General features: G+C 46.8%; 2 protein-coding genes across 3 annotated transcripts; one reads left to right on the forward strand and one right to left on the reverse strand.

The window, feature by feature from the left end:
• Positions 1–484: 484 nt before the first annotated feature.
• Positions 485–6998, forward strand: Spink4 (serine peptidase inhibitor Kazal type 4). Its single transcript, XM_038348428.1, has 4 exons — positions 485–555; positions 4819–4859; positions 5438–5550; positions 6908–6998. The coding sequence occupies exons 1-4, from the start codon at positions 495–497 to the stop codon at positions 6951–6953; spliced, it is 261 nt and encodes an 86-aa protein (XP_038204356.1). The 5' UTR covers positions 485–494; the 3' UTR covers positions 6954–6998.
• Positions 6999–14032: 7034 nt separating this feature from the next.
• On the reverse strand, positions 14033–26566 carry Bag1 (BAG cochaperone 1). 2 transcript variants are annotated; one of them, XM_038347611.2, is made up of 7 exons: positions 26003–26566; positions 24685–24813; positions 20802–20884; positions 18622–18735; positions 16380–16487; positions 14752–14814; positions 14033–14290 (listed from the first exon to the last, which is right to left on the reverse strand). In XM_038347611.2, exons 1-7 carry the CDS (start codon positions 26289–26291, stop codon positions 14201–14203), a joined length of 876 nt encoding a protein of 291 aa, XP_038203539.1. In that variant the 5' UTR covers positions 26292–26566; the 3' UTR covers positions 14033–14200. The 2 variants fall into 2 exon arrangements, with proteins under 2 accessions (XP_038203539.1, XP_038203540.1); XM_038347612.2 differs by lacking the exon at positions 18622–18735.
• Positions 26567–26668: the final 102 nt, after the last annotated feature.

Raw genomic sequence — 26668 nt, forward strand, 5'->3', positions numbered from 1 at the left:
CACCAAAACCAAATAAACACGCAACCGAGGTCCAAGTAAGCAAAGTGGCTTTTCTGTCACAGATTTGGCAGAGGCAGCGCTGGCAAAGCCACCATGACTCTCTTTCCTAGTGTTTGCCTCCTGCTGCCCCCCACATACTTCTCAACGGCCCCCCCATCTCTGCCTCCTTCTGTGTTTCTCTCTACTTCCACGCCTTCCCCTTGCTTTAACAGATAAACGAAGTCAGCTTTGCAAACCGTCCAAACCTTTGCACGCTCTGGAAACCAGCCCAGTTCTGGCCCTGGCCCTGGCCCCAGCACCATGTCACTACAAAGTCGGCGTCATGCCTTGAACAAGCCTTTTCCAGGTGTCAGGATGAAGAGATTAACTTGGGGTGACACTCTGGCTGCCAACTGGCCCCAGATAAGATAAGGGTGGAGATCAGTGCAATAAATAGGCCCCAGCCTCGCTCTTGGCCCAGGACATAGTTGGCTGAGGTCACAGTTACAAGCAGCATGGCTATGCACCTGTGGATGGTCACCCTGACCTTGGCTGCCTTCCTTGCCATGGACAGGGGTGAGTGGGCAGAACTTGGTTTCTCTGAAGCTTGGTCTCAGTAGGTGAGCTTGGGTGTGGGGACAGAGGCAAGATCTGGAGCTTCCTGTGTGTTGGGCTTGCTGAATGGTTCTTCCTTCAGCATTCATCTACTGCAGTAGGCAAAACACGGACTGAGAGAAAAGAAATGAGTTCAGTCCTGAACCAAAACTGCCAAGTCCTCGTCCCTTGGCACTATGAGGTAGGATGCTCTTCCAGTTCAGAGCTGCATTGAGAAACTACGGCCTGGAAGCTGGGCAGACAGAAGGTGCGATCAGGCCTCAGGTCTTGGCTGTGGGGTGCCGAGTGCTAAGGCAGACTTGGCCTGGACCCCTCAGGTTCCTGATCTGCTTTGATAAGTGTAGTATGGGACCCAGGACAACCAGTTAAGCATGTGGAGGGGGCCCTGGGGTGGCTAGACAGCAGAGGTGAGCTTCCTCAGGCCTGGAGCCCCTCGGCAGTCTCATAGCTCCTGGTCCAGATACTTCTCTAGCCCTTTAACGCACGAGGGACCAAACCAAGAAACGGTTCCATCCCAACAAGGCTTAAACCTAGCGGGATTGAGGAGGGTAATTGACAATACATAGTATATAAGAACATGACAAAGGCTAAGAAATACGGAGCTAGGCGGTGGGGTTAGGAGGGAGCTGCAATTTTAAATCGGAGGAGGTCTCTTAGGGAGGTCCAGGTTGGAGGAAAGCTTGATGAAGGTAAGGGAGTGAAGATGTTTTAGACAAGAATGTTCCAATGGAGGGAGCAGCCAATATGAGGGCCCTGCTGGAGAAGCATGTCTGGAATGTCTGAGGTACTGAGCGGATTGAGGGAGCCAAGAGCATGGTACAGAATGAAAGGGGGAGTGGAGGAGGGCAGGGCAGGGCAGGGGAGGGAAGCAGCTGGAAACTATGTCAGGCAAAGTCTTCAGAATTAATGTGAGAACCTTTCGCTCGGAGAGTGGGAGCGAGTGCTGAAGTGGAGTCAGACATGGAAAGAATGTTCTCGTTTGTATGTTGAGAATAAGCAGAACAGGGAAGCAGAGCCCCACTGGGACTCACTAGACAGGAGTCATAACGTTATAAAGAGGGGCCTGGCAGGACCTCAGGGCCATGGACTCCCTCCTGTTAGTCACAGATCTGGCAGCTGGGTCAATAAGGATAGGCCTGCAGGCTCTGGTCAGACGCTTACTCCCTCCCATCCCACCCCTCCCCTGCCCGTTCCCCATTCCCCAGCACCTCCTCCATCAGGAACATTAAGCAGCCTGCTTTGAAGGTCCTTGTATACATTTCAGATTCTGGTCTTGGTTGAATGAAGGATTCGCCTGGGTGAAGGGGAAGGGATGCCTGGGTTAAATACACCCTTCACAGCCCCAGGAAGAAATTCTGACCCTGTAGGGTTCTGTACTATCCTTTGTAGAGCTTTTCTCCTAATACAAGGCCATGAAACATGTTTATGGATGAGCTCTGACAATGCACACACTATGTGTCCCAGACCTTTATCAAGATACAGACACAGCTAGGCGAGGAGGTGCACTCCTGTAATCCCAGGACTTGAGGCAGAAGCAGGTGAATACAAGTTTGAGGCCAGCCAGAGCTACACAGCAAGTTCCAGGCCAGTCAAGCCTACACAGCAAACCCTTGTCTCAACAACAACCAAATAAACAAGATAGGGAAATTTCTCTCCTGCGTCCTGGTCCTTCCTCGTCTCAGAGGCGTCAGTACTGCTCAGCACTCGGAGGCAATGACACACCTTGTCACCCTGACCTGCCTTCTCCGTGTCACACACGGCCAGATCTGTCTGTTGTCGCTGTGACACGAGTGGCACTCCACCCCAGGGAGTCTTCTGTGCCCGTTTCCTCTGCTCAGCTAAATTATTTTTCTAGTTTGTCTATTCATTGTTGCTGTTGTTGTTTTAAACAGATTTTAATTTTTAAAGTTCTGTATTTGCATGTGTGTTTGTGTGGGAGTATGTATGTATATATGAGCCCAGAAAAGGGCACTGGATACCCGGGAACTGGAGTTACAAGCAGTCGTGAGATGTGAGATGTGAGATGTGAGATGTTCAGCATGGGTGCGGGGATCAGAACTCAGCACACACATAGAGTAGTATGTGCTCTGAGCCATCTCTCCAGCCCTGTTTTCTGTTTTTGTTTTTTAAAGATTTATTTATTTATTATGTATACAGCATTCTGCTTCCATGTATACCCACACCAGATCTCATTATAGATGGTTGTGAACCATCATGTGGTTGCTGGGAATTGAACTCACGACCTCTGGAAGAGCAGTCAGTGCTCTTAACCACTGAGCCATCTCTCCATCTCCCCCCTCCCCGTTTTCTGTCTTCCAGGCAGCATCTCTTTATGTAGTCTAGGCTGCCCTCAAGTTTCTTGGAGAACTGGGATTACAGGTGTTCTCACTACAGTGGCTTGAACGGGAATGTCCCCCGCAGGCTCAGGCATTAGAACACTTGCTCCCCAAGTTGGGGTGCTGTTTGGGAAGGCTGTAGAACCTTTGTGCTCTGGGGCTTTGGGGAATGAAGTACGTCACCGGAGGTGAGCTCTGAGTGTTCACAGTCTTCGTGCCTGTGGTTGAGGATGTGAGCTCTCAGCTTCTGCTCCAGCCGCCATGCCTACAGATGGCTGCCATGTCTCCTCACCGTGACAGACTCTGATCCCCCTGGAGCCATAAGACAAAATAAATTCTTTCTTTTAGAAGTTGCTTTTGGCCATGATGCTTTATCACAGCAACAAGAAGTAATTAATATACACACCACAGCTGTTAATTGCTTTTGTGCTGTTTGCTTGTGTGTTGTTTGAGACAGGGTCTAACTCCACAGCCAGAATAGCCCGGAACTCACTCCGTAGTCCAGGCTGGCGTCAGACTTGTGCTAATCCTCCTGAGCTGCCTCAAGTGTGCTTGTCCTCTTGCTGAGTAGTGTTCCACCATAGACAAGTTCACATTTTATCTGTTCTCCTGTGGGAGGGCGTTTAGGTCATTCTTGGTTATGACAGGTACGACACAGAAGACTCTGGGCAGCATGGTGACAAGGCTAGGTTTACGTTTGAGCCCTCATTGCCAGACGGTCAAAGCACACTAGAGGTGACTTAGTTTCAGCCCCTTTTGTCCTCTGTGTCTGGGGAAATCTCCAAGAAAAAGTCAAATCCGCTAACCTTGCAGTAGCTGTGGAACTCCAGTGCTGGAGACAGCTTCCTTTATGAGAACACAGCTTTCCGCTCCTTCCGGAATCACAGTGCGTTTCTCTGCAGCCTCTGCCACTGACGGGTTCTGCTGCGGGAGGGTAGGAAGAGCCCATCTCTCCATCAGGCCCTGGATAGCCCTTCTGAGGCATCTGGAAGCTTCCATTCCTTCTCCAGCTCTCAGAGCCATTCTTCCTTCCACCTGCACCTTAAACATGGCTCAAATTCTCTTGCCCACCAGCTATGCCCATGGTTTTACCGCTTTGCTCATGGCTCAGCCAAAGCTTGAGGGCTATATGACTGTCTGATAGGGAGTCAGGCTTGGGGTGGCAAACCTGTAAATCCTAGCTCTGCCGTATCTAACTGTATCACTCAGGCTCTCTGAGCCTTTCCTAGGTCAGTCAGGTGTTCCAGCAGACAGACCTGAGTCTGAACACATTTATGGGAAGGGTGGGAGTTGCTACCTACTGGGAGCAAGGAAGTTGGCTGAGTGTAACCCGAGTGTCAGGTGGCCCTGCGGGAAGCTTTGGAGCAGGGTGGCACTTCGACCTGTTCCAGAGACACGAGGGCTGAGATCTTGCAGCCACACCATAGTAGGGGGATGTCCACGGCGCAGAAGGCAAGGTTGACTGAGGCGGCTCCGTCCCCCAAGGGTGATTCCCAAGAAGGGACTGGCTGTGAGGTCAGCACTCCTGGCATCTGGGGCTGGTGCCTTGGTCCTGTGCTGGACTCTGCATAGCAGACACAGCATTTACTACGTCCACTCTCCCTTCTGTTACAGAATGGTGGGAGGCGTGGAGAGTACCAAAAGACATGTATTCTCCATGTCTGTCACACAGCTAACTGCTGGTTTTTTTTTAAATATTATTATTATTTGATGGGACACAAAAATTCCACTGGGATCTGAGTAATTAGAAGCAGGTTGGGTTGTCACCCCCTAATTCTAGACTTTTGGGGCACCTGACCCAGGCACTACCAGGACAGGAGACAGAGTCACCAGACCCTGGCCCGGCAGCCAGAGCTGACTGTGTCCTGTTGCTTCTTTTGTCTTTCAGAGGTGCAGGTGGCAGCAGGAAGGATTGTTTTCTTGAGAATGGTAAGGCCATCCCTCTGCAGGAGTCCCACCATCCATTCTATACATCCACCCTTCTGCTGACACCTTCGATGGTACCAAAGGGGACAAGGTGACCTCCAGAACCCACATTCTCCTCAGAATACCCCCTCCAGATTGAGCAGGCCCAAGTTCTGAACCTGACCTCAGCCCTTGGGATCTGCCCCAGACCTGGTCTCCAAGGTCTTTTCCTCAGCGGTACTCCCCTGCAGCAGAGCAGGACACTGGCCCTAGGAATGATGGATGGCTGTTTACTGGGCTCATAACCCAGCAGCAGAATTTCTAGATGCATTCACTAAAGAGTATGTGAACCAATCTCCAGGAGCTTGAGGGCACAAACTTCCTAGACACACACACGCACACGCATACAAACACACACACACGTGCGCATGACCAGGGTTCAACAGACTTGGCTCCAATGTATGTACACATCCAGCCACACACACTCACACAAGCAAACACACCATAGAGGAGTCCTGAGTAGTTGATTTCCCGTTCCAAGCAGAGCCCCTGAGCCCCTGACCACTGCCTCTGAATCCCCCGACTACTTCTGTTTTCCACAGCCCATCTGTGAGCACATGGCAGAGTCTCCAAAGTGCCCCAAGACACCTAAACTGATCTGTGGCACAGATGGGGTGACATATGAAAATGAATGCCATCTCTGCGTGGCCCGGATGTAAGTTCCCTCCCCCGTCCAACTAATTGGGAGGCCCCCTCTCTGGTACATGCACATCTGAAAGGAACAGGGCTTGAGCGCACCTTCGCCAGAGAAGAATCACCTACTTGGTCTCAGTTTTCTCACCAGTAAAATTATCAATCAAACTGAGAGCCCAGTGAGATCATGAGGAGAAATCTTTGGCAATGCAAAGCTGTCTAGGCAGATGTGTAAGTCTGTATTGGAAGAAATGTAAGAAGATACAGTCCTGGCTTTGAAAAGATCATGGTCTAGATTCATGGGTAGGAGGGACATTGCGGGCAGAACTGTCAGGCGCAGTACAGGATTGGATGTGAAGGGTGAGCGAAGGGGGGTAAGAACAACTGCCCTTCTTCCCTTCCTTTCCTTCTTCTGAAACAGGGTCTTGCTATGTTGTCCAGATTGGCCTTGAGTTCATGAGCTCAAGGAATCCATGGTTTGGTTTGGTCTCAGTACTAGGAACTGAACGCAGGACTTCTGATCCTAGGCAAGCGCTCTACCATGAGCTACAGCTCTTCCTCTAAACAGGGCCTTGTTAAGTTGCATAGGCCTTGAACTCATTCTAAAGCTCAGGGAGGCCCTGATGCCAGAATCCTTTGCCCAGCCTCTTGAGGTCTAGTAACATATTCACTTATGCCCTCGGGTGGCTAAGATGGGGGCTACAAGGGCAGTTCTGGGAGGCAGTGATGACTGTGGAGAGTTGGTCTCTGGTATATTTTGGTGGGGCCATGCAATAGGTGCAAAAACAGGTAGGACAGAGGCTTGGCAGTGATGTGGAAGATCCTTCTGTCTGTGTGTTGCCTTTACTGGTTAATGAATAAAGAACTGCTTTGAGCCTATGGCAAGGGCAGAACAGAGCTAGGTGGGGAAGACGGAACTGAATGCTGGGAGGACAAAGGCAGGGAGCCGCCTGGAGATAGACGTGCTGAAATTTTGCTGGTAGGCCACGGCCTCGTGGTGATATACAGATTAATAGAAATGGGTTAAATTAATATAAGAGTTAGCCAATAAGAAGCTAGAGCTAATGGGCCAAGCAGTGATTTAAATAATATGGTTTCTGTGTGATTATTTTGGGGCCAAGTGGCCGGAACCAACAAGCGGATCCTTGCAACACGGCAGCCATCAGCAAGTAGTGGTAGTTGAGACACCAGGAAGCTGAAAGTTCTCAGGATAGGTGTAAGAGGGTCAGTTTATAGGAGTATGTATGCTTAGATCCCTGACACCTCTCTGCATCTTGACATTTCCAGGAGGGGCTCAGCAGGGAGGATGGGCTGGGCCTGGCTTCTTCCCTTATAGTTCCTACAGTTAATGGCCTCATCCTTACCTTCTCTGGCTCTAGAAAAACAAAAGAGGACATCCAGATCATAAAGAACGGCAGGTGCTGAGCCCAGAGACACACTCCGGCCATGAGACTTCAAGCTATAGAGAACAGCAATGCTCCAGAGGCTATGATGTGAAATAAAAGATGCAGCCCACGCCAGTGAAGGGGACCAGTTTTTGGGAACTCTGGGGAGGAGGTGGCAGCAAGAGATGGGATCGGCCCTGACAGCTCTCTCTGCTGAATCTATTAATAGAATTATTATTAACAGAATCATTTTCATTGCTGCGTTATGCCTAATTTTGTTACTGTTATGAATCATAATGTAAATATCTGATATACAGTCCCCAAAGGGGTCACAGCCCATAGGTTGAGAACCACTGCTCCAACCCATAGTATACATTGAATAACCTCTATTGGCCAAAACCTATAGAAGCATTTGGTTTATTTTGTTTTTGTTTTGAAATAGTCTATGTAGCCTTGACTGGCCTGGAATTTGCTATGTAGATCAGGCTGGCCTCAAACTCAGGAGAGAGCTGCCTGCATCTGCCTCCTGAGTGCCGGGATTAAAGGTGTACCCTACAACGCTCAGCAGAATTTGATTATTATCTATGTGTGGATGTTTTGCTTGCCCATATGTCTGCTATGAAGAAGCCAGAAGAGGGCAGCGGATCCTCCCCCTCCAGAACTGGAGTTAGTGTGAGCGGCCATGTGGGTGGCTAGACATCAAACCCAGCTCTCTGGAAAGTGGTCAGTGCTCCTAGCCACTGGGCCACCTCTTCAGCTAGAAGCCTCTTGATACCATGGCAGGGTAACGAAGTGTGGTGGGACCCGGCCAGGTGGTAACAATTTTACCCAGGTTCAGATTCCTGCTCTAGGGGTGCATAAAGGACAGAAATGTTCTGGAATGACACATAAGAGGAAAGTCGGTCAACAAAGGCAAAAAGCCAACATCCCCTGGACCAGTGAGATAAGAAAACCAAGCAGTGGATGCTGATTTACAGGTAGCAGGGGCTTAGGTCATCTACCAACAGGCCTTTCCATTGCTATTGATCAGCTGTTCCCACCTGCAGGTGACGGTATAGGATTAGGTATTGGTTGTAAAACACAAAACCAAAATAGTAGCAGATTTAAATACGTAGAACTTAATTTTCCTCACACAGATCCATGCAGACTGACAGCTCTGTGCTCCGTCTGTATTGTTACTCGGTCACCTTCGTCTCAGCCTCTGTCTCTAAGTCTAAGGCAGCTGTTCTGACTGCAGCCTTCATCTAGATTTCAGGGCCCAGATAAGGAAAGGGCACCACCCACCTCCAAAGACGCTTCATGCAACACAGGCATAGTATGTTTGTATCCCTATGTCTAAAATATCATCTCTTGGCCAAGTAAGAACAAGGAGACTAAGAAACCTAATCCTAGTCTCCATTAAACTAAAAATTAGGAGCAAGTGTAGGAGGGGAAAAGGCATACTGGTAGCATCTGGAAGTTTCCGTCTTAAGTGGCCAGTCTCTCACATAACACACATAAACCAGCCAAGCATTTCCTCAGTGACCCGTCCTTCTCAGGACTCTATTTGCTCCAAGGAATCACAAGGTCAAAATTTCAACAATGTGCCCGATACCCCACTGGAAGAAGTGCGTAATTCCCCATTTACATCTGTGATCTGAAATGCAAGTGTGAGCTCCAAAGACGATATAGTGTGTGTGTGTGTGGGAGGGGTGTTTAGGGAAAAGGTGTTAGTGCGGGGTGTTACTGAAGACAGAAACCATGACCTTGTACATGCCACGCCAACCACCACTGAGCTACACCTCCAGCCCCTCCCAGACTCTGCCCTACAGCACACGGCCATGTTGACCATTGCCAACTGGCCAAAAGATTCTTCTTCAGGTCTTGGAAATAAACAGAAACAAGTTCTTCTGAGGCATGAAGGCTGCTGATAGCCAGGTTTCCTATCTTGAGGAAGAGCAATGCTGGGAGAAGGATAAGGGCACAAACAGAAGGAGTAAGACCGGGCTGTAGCTAATGAGGGAGCTCCTCCAGCCCAGCTACTTTTGACCTTCCAAAGCCGCATGGCCTAACTTGGCTGGTATCTTCTATTTCTATATTTAGTTAGTTTTTGGTTTTTCAAGACAGGGTTTATCTGTGTGATCCCAACTGTCCTGGAACTTACTCTGTAGACCAGGCTAGTCTGGAACTTAAGAGATTCACCTGCTTCTGCCTCCCCAAGTGCTGTGATTAAAGGTGTGCACCAATGCCTGGCTTAATACTTTTATTTTATGAGATAGGGTCTTATAAGTAGTTCAGGCTGGCTTTGAACTCAGGATCCTCCTGTCTCTGTTTCCAAAGAGTTGGGTCTATAAGCAGATATATTTGCCTATAAAAAAAATTATGGGTTCTCCTCATTTTTCTCTTTCACTGTATCTCTTTGGAATTAAGTTCCTAGTATCTTCAAAGAAAAAGAAGCCCTGGCCGGGCGGTGGTGGCACACACCTTTAATCCCAGCACTCGGAAGGCAGAGGCAGGTGGATCTCTGTGAGTTCGAGACCAGCCTGGTCTACAAGAGCTAGTTCCAGGACAGGCTCCAAAGCTACAGAGAAACCCTGTCTCGAAAAACCAAAAAAAGAAAAAAGAAAAAGAAGCCCTGACCACTACATGGAGGAAGGCTTCTCAGGAGAGGTGGTCAGCGGTGATGGTGCTGTCTCTAATCCCACTTGGGAGGCCGATACAGGAGGATTACAATTTGATACCTGTCTAGGCCACATAGCAAAACCTGACCTTCAGTGACGAACACAGAAGGGGAAGAGGAGGCCGAAGGAACACTGAAGCCACAGTGAAGGGCACGTAGAAAACGCTGACGAAATACACATGCGAGGGAAGTCTTCCAGCTCTGAGGCTGAAGGACAAGTTTGTAGAGTTACACGCCGTGGTCATCCTACGTAGAACTAATCTAGTCCTGGGAAAGTGGGCAGCTGAGAGGGGGGTCCTTCCCTTGTCCTCAGGCAGAGCCGCCCTGCGGGTGGACAGGTCTGTGTGGGTGCCCTCGGCCACCATGCTATACATCTGCAGTCGGAGTCTTAGGTCCTCTTTTCTCAACCTCTAAACGAGACAGCAGTCAATGCCATAAAACCCAGCGCTGACAAGAGCACTTCCGGGCCAAGTACAGCTGTGGAAATTCCACACTCACTCTGGATGGACACACTCAGCATCCACTTGAGAACCTACTAACGCTAGGCAATATGCTTGACCTGTGGTCAAGACAAACTCCCTGCCAAGGGAACTGCAGTCCAGGGTCAGAGGCAGTCAGATGACTCCACAAATAAGTCAGCCTGTGGTTAGGTGCCGGAATAGTCTCAACCAGGGGCAGTTTTCCCCATGGAAGAGACACTTAATGATATCCTGAAAGACAACAGGAGCCGCCTAACAAAGTGGAGAGGGAAGCTGGTGAGAGGCTATCCACACAGAGAGAGCAGCGGGTGCAAAGGCCCCAGAGCAGTAAACACCACGAATCTGGGAACCTGAAAGACTTGAGTGGCTGACTGGTGGGGGCTGAGATGCGGTGAGACAAGACAGAGGAAAGGACTCTGGTCCTTTCTTCTGAAAGGTACCGTTGAGACAGGGTCTCATAGCATGGCTCAGGCTGGCCTTGAACTTACGGCAATCCTCCATATCAGCCTCTCTGGTGCTAGGATTATAAGTGCAAGTTACTATGGCTGGCAAGGACTTTAGGGTCTTTATCCTAAGAGGCACTGGAGCCACTGGAGGTTTCCAGATAGAACTCATACATATTTTAGCATCATTCAGACTGCTCAACTGGAGAGGGGTGGAGCAATTATTTTGATTTTGTATCCTGTTGTTATGATAAAAGCAACTTGAGGGAAAAGGGGGTTACTTGACTCAGATCCCAGGTTATCCCATCATGGGAGAAAGTCACAGGGACTTAGGGACGTTAGTCACATTGAATCCACAGTAAAGCAGAGGGAAGGACGGATGCCCGCATGCTAGTGCTTGGCTTGCTTCTACTCATAGTTCAGAATCCTCTGCCCAGGGTGTGGTGCCACCCACAGTGCACATGTCTTCCCATCCCAGTTGACATACTCAAAATGATCCCCTCAAAAGACATGCTCACAGGCCAAGCTAATCTAGACAACCCGTCGGTGAAACTCCCTTTCCAGCTAATTCTAGGGTTGAAAACACTCACCTGCAGGGGGCTGGAGAGGACTGCTGTGCAGGTAAGAGCACAGACTGCTCTTACCAGAGTACCCGAGCCTCAATTCCTAGCACTCACATCAGACAGTGCATAACCACTGCAACTCCAGCTCCAGGGGAATCCAGCACCTCTGGCCTCTGTGGGTACTTGCATAAATATATGCATGCATACATGCATGCGCACATGCCCAGATACACACACACACACACCCCAGCTTATAAAAAGACATCTTAAAAAACAGAACAAAAGTACCCACATCAATATAGGGTATAAACAGGAAGTTAGAATGAAAGAGTAAGTGTGTATGACTCCATGCCAATTAGGAGGAAGAAGATCAGGGATTGAAAGCACTGGCTCTGTTTGGAGGACATTAGCATGCTTGCCTAGCAGGCACAAGGTCCTTAGTTTGTCTCCCAGCACTACAGAATGGGGGGGAGGGGAGAAAATAAGAAAAAGAAGAATGCTGAAGGGATGGCTGGGCAGTTAAGAGCACTGGCTCCTTCTGCAGAGGACCTGGGTTCAATTCCCAGCACCCATATGGCATCTTACAACTGTCTGTAACTCCAGTCCCAGGGGATCTGATGGCCCTTTCTGGCCTCTGTAGCCACCATACACACACATGGTGCGCAGACATACGTGCAGTCAAAACGCCCAGACACATACTACAAATGAAATTGTCTTTCAAAGCAGCTAGCTTTGTGGTGTAGCGCTGCCATTCTTTCCCATCTCCTCCACCTCTTGATCATGTGAGGATTAGATCACGAATATATACAAAGAACAGTGCCCAGTGCTAAGTAACTTTGTGTGCTTGTGTGTGTGTGCAGGGGCTAGAAGACAACCTCAGGCTTTGTTCCTCCAGAGCCACCCACCCTGTTTATCCTTTTTTAAACAGGGTCTCGCACTAGCTAGACTGGCTGGCAGGTGAGCCCCAGGGACCGGCCTATGTTTATCTCCCCAGTGCTAGGACTATAATATGCTCCACCACTCTCAGCTTTGAAAACAAATAACAACAAACAAATATGGGTTTTGAGGACCTCTTGCTTGTGTGACGAACACGTCCCCAAGTCCCACAGTAACTTCTTGTTAACTGTGACCCAGAGCCAAACAGCTGCCACAGAAAGGATGGTGGAACTGTTCGAGTAAAGTTGGGGGTGGGTTAGGTTGGGCCCTGAGTCCTGTCTGCCTGTTTACCTCTACTACCCCCAGGTCTGATGTCTTACCTACCAGGTCCTAAGTCCCTGGGACTTCAGTGAAGCCTTCTTGATAAAAAGATAAGCCTCGGCCGGGCAGTGGTGGCGCACACCTTTAATCCCAGCACTCGGGAGGCAGAGGCAGGCGGATCTCTGTGAGTTCGAGACCAGCCTGGTCTACAAGAGCTAGCTCCAGGACAGGCTCTAAAGCTGCAGAGAAACCTGTCTCGGAAAAAAAAAAAAAAAAAAAAAAAAAAAAAAAAAAGATAAGCCTCACTGGGCCTGTTGAAAGCCTGTATCCTAAGTACTATGCTAAAAATGGGTGAGAGCAACCAGCTAGCTTAAAGGAATTCTAACACAGAGAATCTCTCAGCTTCATCAAACGCAAGTGCTGACAAGCCACAGTCGTCTTTCTCACACAACAAAAAATCAACACTGTACACAGTCGTGTATACCTATAATTCAAGAACTCAGGAGGCAAAAGACCAGCCTAGGCTGTATAGCAAGCCTGTGTCCAAAGGAGGGACACACATGGGCGGCCATAAACACACACACACACACACACACAGACACACACACGCACGCACGCACGCATGTACACACGCACGTGCACATGCACACACATGCACGGGCAAGCAGGCAGATGGACAGACAGACAGACGCAGAGGAGAAAAATTCCAAATATTCTTGTGCTTGATGACAACACACGAACTGCTTTTAAAGCAATGGAGGAGCTGGAGAGATGGCTTAGCAGTTAAGAGCACTGACTGCCCTTCTAGAAGAGCCAGCACCCACATGACAGCTTGTAACTCTCTCTAGCTCCAGTTCCAAGGAGATACGACATCCTCTTTGGGCCTCCATGGGCACTGCATGCACACAGTACACAGGCATCTGTGCAGGCAAAACACTCATCTGTACAAGATAAAAATAATGTAAAAATATTAAAAAACAAACAACGGAAGGGGAAGTCCAGGACTCAACAGGAACAGTCTCAAAGGAAACCTGGAGCTCAGAGGGTTTGTTAACAGAAGCTGCCAGCTGGCTTTGCCCCTACTTCACACACTCAAACTACTCTCTTTGCCTTCCTGAGCCATGGTTTTGGCTCAGGTTTCAGGCAGAGACTCAGCTGGCACTGGGTTCTCAACAGTCTGGAAACTTGTTTGGGGGCAAGGTCATCCACATATTAACCACAGGGCCTGTCCCAAAATAGCACCTTGAATGCAGGCACAGTGGCGCACGCCAGTACTTGGGAGGCAGAAGCAGGCAGATCTCTAGTTTACATAGTGAATTTCAGGATAGCTAGAACTACCCAGCGAGTTCCTGTCTCAAATATTAATAAAATAATAATAAATATAATGACTGTGGCTGGGGAGGAGCAGTGGAGGATGAGGACAAAGTCTTTAAACCCACAATCCAGTCAGATGTTCTGAAATCAGTCACAGCAGGACAGTAGGGCACTCTGTGGATTGTCCACGTGCCAAACTTCTATCCGTCCCTTCTACCTGGGAGCAACTGCCCGGTGATCCTGAACTTACGCCTACAACCTGAGATCACAAGGTCACGAATCTGAAGACTAGGGGGCCCTACAAACCTGGAACCAGCTCCAGATGAACGGGAGCTCTGCCCAGCCCAGAAAGTTCCTGAATGTCGAGAGCCAGTAACCACTGGGTAGGAAGGCCTCTCTCCTACAAAGGGAGCTGCCGGACAGCACAACCACACAGAGCCAGAAGGAGAAAACAGGAACTCTACTTCAGAGTTGCTGAGATAGTACTTCTTCATTGAGAACTGATGGAGGAGTAGGGAAATTGACATCTAGCCAGTTGCCTCTGGCAGTGCTGGAGAAACAAGCTTCTGTTCCACAGAGGGCAGAGCCGTGAAGCCGCTCTTCAGTCCAGTACAGTCACTCTCTCCCACACTTCATTCAGCGAGGGCCAAGTTTGTAGACTGCAGCCGCTCCGTCTCTTGGCAGATGTACTGCTCCACCGTGTCACACTCAGCTAGGAACACCTACGAGACAGACACAGGCAGTGAAACTCCAGGCCTTCTGAGGACAAGCCAACCGCTGCCCATACGAGGCTCTTTATTCAGTCATCTGAGGAGCCTGTTATCAGATGCCCAAACTGATTAAATCAAATACACAGGGACAAGAATTCCCATCTCGGGTTCATGCTAATAAATAAACAGTAACAACAGACCATGCCTCTTAGTTTGTTTTTTGAGACAGGGTTTCTCTGTTTAGCAGCCCTAGCTGACATGGAACTCGTTCTGTAGACCAGGCTGGCATGGAACTCACAGAGATCCACCTGCCTCTGCCTCATGAGTGCTGGGATTAAAGGCAGGTGCCACCACCAACCAGCCAGACCATGCCTCTTAACCACGGTTCTACACGTCCCTGTTTTGAGCAGATAAACACACATACCAACACACTAAATATATTACAGCCTCTCATGTATTACCATATAACTCACCTGAACCTTTTTTACCAAATTCTTCCTTTTTAGCCTGCTGTCTTTAAAATTTTCTGGTAGGACCTATGGAAGAAACAGTTCACAACTTATATCTGTAATGGCAGTGACAAGAGACACTGAAAATCCACACAATACACCCAACAGGTCCCCAATATAAGTAAGATGTGCACTTTTAGGCATCATTTCTCCCATTCTGCATCCTATGAGGCTCCTCTCATGGCTCTTGTTCCTATGAATGGTCCCTCCCTTGATTGCAATGTCTGGACTGTAACCTGATCTGAAACACAGATTTTGCTTCTTCATTGTTTCCTACATACAGATACTATTATGCCAGGAAAAGTACCTTCTGTTGTTTTGGGGTTTGCTTGTTTTTTTGGCTGGTTTTTCAAAACTAGGTTTCTCTGTAAATCCCTGGCTGTCCTGGAACTCACTCTGTAGACCAAGTTGGCCTCAAACTCACAGAGATCTGACTGCCTCTCAAGTACTGGGATTAAAGATGTGCACCACCGTCGCCTGGCTGTTTTGTTCTTTTTAACCCCCTCTGTCACAACAGAACTCCAAGCCCAGAGGAATTCACTCTCAAGAATAAAGCATCAAGCTAGAGATACCCTTACATTAATCTGTTAAAGAAAGCTTGGGTCAGCGATTCAACAGCCTCCCAAGATCTGGCTATGGTTGAAGCCTGCAGAAGAAACAAGCTCAATGACATCACAACCTGAGGTTTAGAAAAACAAAGACCCATGTTTCCTTAACCACAAGATTATAAAATTCTTGGGTTCCAGGTACACAACCACACACACACACACACACACACACACACACACACACACATTTGTCATCTATATTACAAAAGCCCTGTGTTGGTGGCTGTGAATGCCCAGGTCAGAACAGAATTCCATATATTCACCCAGAACCCATCACGCCATCCTAGTTTCCTGCCGGCCGTGTGGTGAAACACTCTCATCAACTGGGGGAGGAGAGAGTTTGTCTGGCTTAGACTACCAGGTCACACAGTCCGTTATCAATGAAGCCAGGGCCAAAACCGGAGGAATGCTGCTTGCTGGTTCACACTTAGTTTTCTTTCTAAGGTTTATTTATTTTAATTTTAATGGATGTTTTGTCTACATGTCTATCTGTACCATATGCATGCCTGATACCTGAGGAGGCCAAGATGACATAGATCCCCTGGAATTAGAGTTAAAAATGGTTGTGAGCCACAATGTAGGTTCTGGGAATCAAACCCAGGTCCTCTAGAAGAGTAACCAGTAGTATTAACCACTGAACCGTCTCTCTAGCTCAAAGCTAGCTTCCTTATCCAGTCCAGGGCCAGCTATCTGGGGTGACGCAACCCATAATGGGCTATTTTAATTACCAAAACAACCCCAACCCCCCATGTGCCCATAGGCCACCCTAACTGGGTACCATCAATTGAGAGGCACGTCTTAGGGACCTCTAGGCGGTGCTGACAGCTAAAGTTAACTAGGACACACAGTATCTGGCAAACAATAGTAGATGCTTGCATCCCTGAGTAACAGATTTCCCAGGCAATAGAAGTGCTATGCTGGCAGAGCGAAATGGACGGAAATACTGTCATAAGAGCTAGCATCTCTAAGCTGAGTATTACTTACCATTGTGTCAATCTCTTCCAAGATCTTCATGAACTGCTCAATTGTGGCCTTTACTTTCCTATCAAGTTTGCAGAGAGCCTCCGCTTGCAATTCCTTAGCCAGAAAACCCTGTGAAGGAAAAGGGTATTACCGTAAGTGTTTCTTGAGACTTGTGGAAAACCACGCCACTATACTGATGAAGCGATCCAGAGTTTACCACTGCTCTAATAAACCAGGCTGAATCTCAGATCTTCATCCCTTTTGACAATTAGAAATGCTGACCTTGGCCAGTCTAAGAATCCTAGCAGGCTGCAGGCTACTGTTTCTCATGTGGTCCACTGGGCTCTGAATGCCTCTAAGGCCTAACTAGGGTATAGCCTTCGGTCACAAGGGTACATGTGCACTTAAGAGACAGACATCAGAGCAGACTTGAATGCTGGGCGCTGTGGCACAACATGTGGACATCGAAGGTCGGCATGAGGTGTCTTTGTCAAACACTCTCTGGTGGCTTGAACAGGAATGGGCACCCTCAGCTCATATATTTGGATGCTCAATCTTGAGGGAGTAGCACTACTTGACAGGGACTAAGAGGTGTGGCCTTGTTAAAGTATAGCCTTGTGGGAGGAAGTATGTCACTGGGCTTTGGGTGTTCAAATGCTCAAGCCAGGCCCAGTGCCTCTCTCTTCCTGCTGCCTACACAGATAGGTCCATATGAAAACAGAGGATGACGATATTTATTTTAGCTCTGTTTTGAGACAGGGTCTCAGTTAGTATAAGTGGTCTCCAGCTCACTGCTTAGTCAATGCTGCCCTTGAGCTCCTGATTCCTCCACCTCAAAAGAGCTGGGATTTCGGGTGTGCAAAACCACACCTGGCTCAAGCAGCACTCTCCTTATTAAACCACCTTGCTATTTATTCACATCTCTAAGCCTAATGATCCGCTGATGGCTGAGCAGGAATTTCTGAGGATGGCTATCAAAGCAGTGACAAATGCATATTTTACAACACACAGCAAGAAGTTCAAAATTACTCAGAAATCCAAACTCAGTGGGAACTCCTTCTGTATCTGTGTTGCTTTTATTGGTTAACGAATAAAGCTGCTTTGGCCTATGGCAGGGAGAACAGAGGTAGGCAGGAAAACTAAACTAAATGCTGGGAGAAAGTAGGCAGAGTCAGGGAGACACCAAAGAGAAAGATGCCAGCCAGAGCCTGCCAGAACCTTGCCCATAGGCCATGACCTTGTAGTGAAGCACAGATTAATCGAGATGGATTAATTTAAGATTATGAGCTAGCTAGAAACATGCATAAGCTAATAGGCCAAGCAGTATTTTAATTAGTACAGTTTCTGTGTGATTATTTTGGGTCTGGGATGCTGGGAAACAAATAGGAAACCTCCACCTACATTATCAAAAACAATCACAACTGTTCAAAAAAAATTCATGTCTAAGGGCATTCAAAGAAGCATCAATGTAACAGAAAAAAATTATTAGGTAAAACAACAAAGAATAGAAACTAGCCTAGACAAAACATGATATGCAATAAAATATGACCATTTTCAATGACACCAGAAAAATGTTAACTTTTTAATCAATAAAAGAACAATTTACCAAATGTATATCATATTGAAACTTTTGACAATAAGATAAAAAATATTTTTCAGAACAACAATATCTCTGGATCACAGGTACATATTTACACACAAGAAGATCAGTAAGGACACGGAGTTTAGGGAGTGATGGGCCTTGGTCTGAATCTATTTGTACATACATTTAAAACTCTTGTATAAGTATCACAAATTATTATGATGATGATGATGATGATGATATTTGGTTTTTAGAGACAGGATTTCTCTGTGTAGCTCTGGCCATCCTGGAACTCACTCTGTAGACCAGTGTGGCCATGAACTCAGAGATCTGCCTGTCTCTGTCTTGAGAGTGCTGGGATTAAAGACCTGGTTGCCACTGCCCAGCACAAATTAATTTTATAATCAAAGGACCGGGGAGATGGCTCAGTAATTAAGACATGTGTTGCTCTTCTAGAAGACCTGAGTTGTATTCCTAGCATCCACATGGAAGCTCACAACTTCATGTAGCTCCAGTTCTGGGAGAACTGGAGACCCTGGCCTCCCCGGCCACCAGGACTCCCATGCACATACTCTCACACATACATACATAATTTTAAAATGAAATAAATGGTTTTTTTTAAAAAAGCCAACTAGGTAACAATACCATACCACTAAATTAGAATTGAAATGGCTAAGTCACCTGTTGGATGCCAAAAAGTTCTTTGTTCAAGTCTTCTAGGTGGTAAGCTGTCTTCTCTACAGATACCTCCAAATCTTTCAGCTTCTTTAACTCAACTTCTTCCTCTGGATTGCTCTAACGTGAAGAATAAAAATGAGGTCAGTAATCACAAAGACTAGCTGCCTCTGTGAGAAGAACATCTGACCACCACTGGGCTAAGCCACTCACTGAGGAGGACTGAACCAACCGCTGATGCTTCTTGGAAAGCAACAGGTTTCCTATCTAGAAAGCCTAGTCCAAAGGGAAGGAAGGTGTTGGGCAAACGCTCTAGTGAGGATCCTGATGACTTATGCTCAGAGAATGCAGCCAACCCAAATGTCAGATTCAGCCCCTGCATTAGGGTGATGATCCCAGCAGCTAGGTTAGAGTATGATCGAGGACTAGAGAACTCACTACTCTTCCAGAGGACCTGGGTTCAGTTCCCCAGCACCCACTCAGTGGCTTACAATCTTTTGTAACTCCAGTTCCAGGAATCCAGCCCCTCTTATGGGCAACAGACATACACATAGGACACAAACATAAATGCAGGCAAAATGCTCAATAGATAGATAGATAGATAGATAGATAGATAGATAGATAGATAGATGGATAGATGGATATAATTATAGATAATAGGTTAAATAAATCTTTAAAAAAGAAATAGAATGTAAGCAAGTTCAAATGGATGCCACTAAGAAGTCCAGAATGAAAAGGCAGGCAGAATTCAACTAGTGCTCTGTTTTGAGACAAGGTCTCACTATCTAGTCCTTGAATTCCTTCCTCCCACCTCAGCTCCCTAAGTGTTGGGATTAAACAATGGACTAGCGTGCCCAGCAGTTTGACAAGCTTTTCCCCCAGGCAGTGTCATAATTAGCCCAGGGTGGCCTCAAACTTACTGTGTTAATGGGAGGATGATCTTGAACTCCTGATCTAGCTGCTATCTTCCCCATGCTAGAACTACAGGCATGTGCCACTATGTTTGGTTTATGCCTATTTAACTCTATCATTAAATATGATGGTGACAACGATAATACTTATACTTTTATTGGACACCCGTTAAATGCCAGCTACTATGCTTAGCATGTTACCTGCGCTTTTATTTTTCTTTCTTTTTTTTCAAGCCTTACCACAATCCTAAGAGGCAGGAACTGTTGAACAGATACTGGAAACCAGGGCTAATGTAGTGAAGTGACCTAAGATCCCAGTGCCCAAAGGGGGAATGTACTAGAATCCAGATGTGGCTCCCCGTTCTTAGCCAGCTCCAACCGAAACTACTACAGCTTCTTCAAACTGACCATGGATACTGCCTGCTGCCTACACTGTTCTCCCAGACCCTTCAGCAAGACATCCAGAACATTCTCCTTCCTCTCACCCATAGTTGGCAGCCAGGGCCAGCAGCTGCCTGCTTTCTTACACTCCCCTACACTGTTCATTCTTCTCCACGGCCAAATCTCAAGCCCAGTCCCCCAGGTGCCACTGTGTCACAATGCAGGGTGGGCACAGTGCCTATCACGGCAGGGCAGGGCCACAGCCCTCACCTGTCACCAACGCTTTCTTGCCCCTCAGTTCTTCAGTCTGAACCTTCCCACTCAGAGAGCGTTTTCTTCTTGTAGAATGGAAGGCAGCTCCTAAAACCCGAGCAAGAGTTCTCCCACATAGTGTCTACAGCTCTGACAAAAGCTCTCTTGAAAATTCTAAGTACAGCCTGCCCCTGGCACATTTTGACTACATTGAGGTAGCACGGCAGTTCCTAATTCCTAGGGCAGAAGCCTAATCGCCAGAGTAGAAAAGCACAGATAATGCACCTACCAAACTGGTAATCTATCAGACCTCGCTCAAGAGGGATGTCACCAATGCTGAATCTGGGTAACCAATTTGGTCTTTTTTTTGTTTTGTTTTGTTTTTTGTTGTTGTTGTTGTTTTTTGTTGTTGTTTTTGGTTTTTCAAGACAGAGCTGCTCTGTGGAGCCCTGGCCATCCTGAACTCAGTATGTAGACCAGGCTGGTCTCAAATGCAGAAGTTCACTTTGCTTGCCTCTGCCTCTCAAGTGCTGGAGTTAAAGGTGAGCGCCACCACCGCCCAGCCAATTTGGTCTTCTATACAGAATCATGTATGGTTCTTTAGTCATTCGTTTTAAAATTTTGAAGGAAAAAGCAATTTACCTTTTCCCCAATTAGCATGACTCGGCAACCATTTTGTATTCCAAGTGCTGACAAAGGTGTCTCCATTTCTTTCAAAGATTTTCCTGAAAAAAGCAAAGGCATGCCAAATTGTATCATCTGTACAACACTAAAACTAGACTTTGGCTAATGTACATGAGAAAGAGGTGGGATTGGAGCCCCACCACTAGCAGTGGCACTACTGACACTGAATAGCTGTGGGAAAGTGTCAGTTTTCTTTGAGGTGTGACCGGATAGGCCTGCCTCATCCAAGGCAGGCCCTGTATGGACTCGAATGGAGGAGGGAGCGAAACGTAGGCCAGGAAGTGAGAATGAGCAAATACACTGTGTAGATTTTTCATAAAACTATTGTTATTTAAAAGCAGAAATACAAATCTAACCTAAAAGGGGGGCCTGAGAGATGGCACAATGGTTAAGAGCAGTGGTTGCTCTTCTAGAGGACCCAGGAAACCTACTCAGAGCACTCAGGAGGCAGAGGCAAGCAGATGTCTGTGAGCTCAAGCTTAGAAGGGGCTGTAGACCAAGACCATGTTCCAGGCCAGCACAGACTACATAATGAAACCCTGTCTCAAGAACCAAAACCAGGGTTGGAGAGATGGCTCAGAGGTTAAGAGCACTGACTGCTCTTCCAGAGGTCCTGAGTTCAATTCCCAGCAACTACATCGTGGCTCACAACCATCTGTAATGGGCTCTGGTGCCCTCTTCTGGCCTGCAGGCATACACATGGACAGAATATTGTATACATAATAAATAAAAAATATTTAAAAAAAAAAGAACCAAAACCAACCAAACCAACAAAAGCTTCATGTTCGCTAACAATAAAAAAGATAAATTGGAATCCTTTTTAAATGTCTTTATCTGATAATGTCATTTCGGGGCTGGAGAGATGGCTCAGAGGTTAAGAGCATTGCCTGCTCTTCCAAAGGTCCTGAGTTCAATTCCCAGCAACAACATGGTGGCTCACAACCATCTGTAAAGGGGTCTGGTGCCCTCTTCTGGCCTGAAGGCAGACACACAAACAGAATATTGTATACATAATAAATAAATAAATATAAAAAAACGGATAATGTCATTTCTTTATATTTATCCTAAACAAGTAACTGGAAATATATTTATATAACAACTATTAAAAATAATATTCGGGGACAAAGTATTAATATAATTCATATAATAGATATAGTTCTTTAAAATTTTATTATTATTATTATTTTATGTATAGAGGTATTTTGCCTGAATGTATGCTTGTACATTATATATGTGGCTGGTGCCAGTGGAACTGGAATCCCCTGGAACTGGAGTTATTGACCAGTTTAGAGCCTCCATATGGATGCTGGGAATTGAACCTGGGTCCTTCGGAAGAGGAGCCAGTGCTCTTAATTGTAGAGCCATCTCTCCAGTCCCTAAAGGTTTTAAGATTTACCTTTCTTTTCTTTTTTTTTTTTTGATGATACAGTAGCTATAGTTCTTTTTTTTTTAAGATTTACCTTTCTTTAAGATTTACCTTTCTTTAAGATTTACCTTTCTTTATTTGCTTTTTTTTCAAGATAAGTTTTCTCTATGTAACAGCTCTGGCTGTTCTAGTACTTGCTTTGTAGACCAGGCGGACCTCAGACTCATAGAGATCATCTTGTCTCTGCCTCCCGAGTTCTGGGATTAAAGGCATACACCACCACCTCTGGGGATTTATTTTATTTTTAATAATGTGTATCTGTGTGCATATGACTACAGTTGCCATCTCTCCAGCCCCAAGAGATCACTTCTGTAAAATAAAAGATTTTATAGTCATGAAAGCTCTTTTCAGGGATGAAAGATGGCTCATGAGTTAAGAACAATGACTGTCCTTCCAGAGGTCCTGAGTTCAATTCCCAGCAACCATATGGTGGCTCACAACCATCTATCTATGATAAGATCTGGTGCCCTCTTCTGGCCTGCAGGGATACATGTAGATAGATGCTGTATATATAATTAATAAATAAATCTTTTTAAAAAAGCTCTTTTCTTCTCAGGATATTTCAATGAATGCAGGTAAACTCAATATAAAATAAAAAAACTCAATATAAAATAAAAAGAAAATGTAAAATGTAAAATACATGTAAATAGGGCTTAGTGGTTTGGTATTTGCCTAGCATGTTTGATTAAGCCACAATATCATTTTAAAATAATTGATAAGACCCAGAAAGACAAATATAATATATACTCACTCATAAGTGACTTTTAGACATAAATCAAAACAAAAAAAACAACAAAAAAGCCTACAATTCACAATACCAGAGAACCTAGACAACAAAGAGGACATGGATCTAATCTACATGGGAAGTAGAAAAAGACAAGATCTCCTGAGTAAATTGGGAGCATGGGGATCATGGGAGAGGGTAGAAGGGAAGAGGGGAAGAAGGAGGAGGGGAAGAAGGGAGGGGAGCAGAGAAAAATATATAGCTCAATAAAAAGTTTTAAAAAATTAATAAGCAGCTTTATCCTCGAGAACATTTCTTCTTTATGCTTTCTGTTTTGAAACTTAATCTCTTGCCATTCTCTGTTCCTCCCCAACCCAGGCAGAATCTGACTTATTACCCAGGTTGACATGGAGTTGGCCTGCGTCTCCAGAGTACTAGGGTTATAGGTGTGTGCTACCATACTCAACTTTGAAAGATATGTTTCTATTGTCTTTCTAATTCAGAAAATTAAGTTATTTGGAAAGGAAAAGACATGGACATGGTCATACATAACCAGTTCCGAGATGGCTTAGGCTCTAGGAAACTATCACTTTCCAACCAAGAAAAAGGCAAAGATCTATGCTATGAAATATACATAAAATGCTTCCTATTACTGTACTCAAAAGTTACACCCTTGTCATAATGTTCACTTTACAATGACCGAAACCTAACGAGATAAATCTGGCCCTATCACGTACTAGAATAACGGGTTCTATGGGAGTGGGGAGGCAGAGGATAGGAGGGCTGGGGAGGAGCTAGTGCCTCAGAAATCAGCACCAGCGATATCAACACACTCTGCCCATCCAGGCCCCTGTTAAGTTTGTTCAAAGCCTCTCTCATCAGCATGATGTCAAGTACTGGCAAGAACACTATCTCTGCTGTCATACTAACAAATCAGGTATTAGGTAACTAAGGTAACTTCACTTAGTAGTAACTTCAATACAATCATGCAGAACATATAATAGGGAAGGCTGTGCATATGTTTCCTCAAAAAAGATTAACATCTGTTATCATGTTACCCCAAATCTGATACTCATCCAGATGTTTGCAATGTCTAGTGTAGAGCAGGTCCTTAATAAATACCTGGAGAAAGAAAGAAAGAAAGAAAGAAAGAAAGAAAGAAAGAAAGAAAGAAAGAAAGAAAATGGTTCTGCTTTGAGAACTGAAAGATGGGGGCTAGAGAGATAGCTCAGTGATTAAGAGCATTTGCTGCTCTTACACAACATCAGGGTTCAGGTCCCAGCACCCACATGGTAGCTCACAACCATCTGTAACTCCAGTTCCAGAGAAGCTGACATCGTCTCCTGGCCTTCGTGGGCACTGCACAAATGTGGTACACATATATATGTGTCAGGCAAAACACCCATGTACACATTCACACACAGAAAACTGAAAGTCACTAGTAGGTAGGACTAAGCAACTTAAAATCTGTCCTTACAGGGTGGTGGGGGCACACGCCTTTAATCCCAGCACTCAGGAGGCAGAGGCAGGCGGATCTCTGAATTCAAGGCCAGCCAGGTCTATAGAGTGAGGTCCAGGGCAGCCAGGACTACACAAAGCAGCCCTGTCTCTGAAAACTAAAATAAACAAACAAATAAAATGAAATCTGTCCTTTAGCCATAAGTACTCAAAAACAAATGAGAAGCACCTACCCTTAAATATGAGCTTCTGAAAAGGCAGTGGAACCCCTGTGGCCTCTTCCACAAACTGAGCTAGGTCTTGTACACATGGTTCACTATTACCCTGCTGTGGGGTAACAAGAAGGTCATACCTCTCATTGCCTGGAGGGAAAGAAAAGCATTCAATGAAGATAACTCTTTCACATAAACCTAAAAGTAAACTGATGCTGTCTTATGGAGCTGAGGATGGAATTCAGTGCCTTGAGCTTGCTGGGAAGGGCTCTACCACTGAGCTATGTATAGCCCCAGCTAGAGTCACACTTGCATGCAACAGTATGCAATTATACAAGACATGTTGCATGCCCTATCTTAAAACCCCAGCTATCAGTCTAATATAAACCTCCTTGGGGAAACCTTCAACTGGCAGAGTCAGAATCAGCCCTCAGATCTAGTTGATTCCAAAGTCCACACTTTCCACCACAGCTGCCTGCATCCTGCCGTCCGACTCCCTATTGTCTCTAAGGCATTGGTCTTGTCTCCCCTGATTCACCCGCAAGGGGCTGTTGTTCTCCACGTCTTTCTTACGGGGCACACCTAAGTACACCATAATTAGTGCTTAGTAAAGACAAACGAATAAATTCATTTTTTAAAAACATAGGTGCCGATTCTTTTCTAAGTAGGTGGAGTCCAGGTCCAGCTTATTAGACTACTCTCCCAATTGATCCAGGGCCAGAAGGAGCCCTCGTTCCCATCTGTGCTTCACAGACCAGAAATCAGAGGCCTTTAAAAAAAAAAGAGACGGTCCATCTCAAGGTCACTCAAAGCTGCTGGACACAGAATCATGGTTTCCAGATGGCAAAGTATGTGGTTCTTTCCTAACTGGCTGGTTCTAAGGAAATCTCACGGATCCAGCTTTCTCGTGTACTTTCCAGTGATTGGTTCGGTTTTAATTTCACCAGGTGTCCAGAAAGTAACTCTTGGACCCACCGCTCCTGCGGTTCTGTGACATTCAATACAGAAAGTACTCGGCAAGTACAGCCAGCCCGACCAAGTAAGTTCAGACTCACTATACAGGTAGATGTCCAGAACCACAAGAGTTCTACACACAAGTTGGCCAAATACAAGACTGACACTTTATTACTGACGGCACACACTCAACTACGCTTCGAAAATAGAGGATCTAACAAATGTCCAGGCACAAAACAAACTGGCCACACGGAAATATGTCCTAACACCAGACCCAGGCAAAAACAAACCATCCACACAGACATAGCCAAGAGCCCATGCTTGGCTACAGGTGGCCAAATTCACAGATCCCAACCTTACCTACGGAGCCCATCCTGGTACTCACTGTGGGTGACGGTCACGCTAACCCCAGTTGTTTCTTCCATTTCCTCGGTCTGGACCATCTCCTCAATCTGGGCCATGCCCTCGGTCTGGGTCACCTCTTCGGCCACGGCCACCTCTTCGGTCTGGGTCGCCTCGTCGATCGTGATCACCTCCTCTAACTGGGTCACCTCCTTGATCCCGGTCCCTTTCCTGCTGCGGGTCGCTTTCTTACCCCTTATCAACTCCCTGCAATGAGCCACCTTCTCGCTTTGAGCAGATCGGGGACGGACTTTCTTCTTCATCCGCGGCATGTAAGCGCCGGCGGCGGCGGCGCCCCTGGTGGATCGGTCATACCCGCTGGCTGTACTGTGGACAGATGAACGCTGAGAGGGAGGCGAGCCGCGCTCGGCCAGGGGCTCCGACTGGCGCGGCTCCCGGCCGGGCCGAGGGGCGCGCAGCCGGGGTCCCAGCGGCTCCCGATCCCCTCGCGTTCTCCGAGGGCTGCTGCGATCCGCCAGGCCCGCGTTTGTTCACCGCCCAGCGGTGGCCGTAGACGACGCAGTCTTGCAACCCCGCCCTACGACTCACCGGCCCCACCCCATCTGCTCGCCACGCCCTCGGAACTGACCCCGCTCCGGGCCCCGCCCTATCCGCCCAGCTGCGTCTAAGCCACACCCACCTGCCCGAG

Source organism: Arvicola amphibius, chromosome 11, assembly GCF_903992535.2.
Source record: "Arvicola amphibius chromosome 11, mArvAmp1.2, whole genome shotgun sequence".
NCBI classification, from domain to species: Eukaryota; Metazoa; Chordata; class Mammalia; order Rodentia; family Cricetidae; genus Arvicola; species Arvicola amphibius.

Excerpts from the sequence above, each read along its gene's own strand:
- Spink4 (XM_038348428.1), top strand. The coding sequence starts at position 495 with ATGGCTATGCACCTGTGGATGGTCACCCTGACCTTGGCTGCCTTCCTT. Across the intron at positions 556-4,818 it reads CTTCCTTGCCATGGACAGGG|AGGTGCAGGTGGCAGCAGGA; the intron begins GTGAGTGGGCAG and ends TTTGTCTTTCAG. Across the intron at positions 5,551-6,907 it reads CATCTCTGCGTGGCCCGGAT|AAAAACAAAAGAGGACATCC; the intron begins GTAAGTTCCCTC and ends CTCTGGCTCTAG.
- Bag1 (XM_038347611.2), bottom strand. The coding sequence starts at position 26,291 with ATGCCGCGGATGAAGAAGAAAGTCCGTCCCCGATCTGCTCAAAGCGAG. Across the intron at positions 20,885-24,684 it reads TCAGAAGCTCATATTTAAGG|GAAAATCTTTGAAAGAAATG; the intron begins GTAGGTGCTTCT and ends TGCTTTTTTCAG. Across the intron at positions 18,736-20,801 it reads TCATGCTAATTGGGGAAAAG|AGCAATCCAGAGGAAGAAGT; the intron begins GTAAATTGCTTT and ends TCTTCACGTTAG.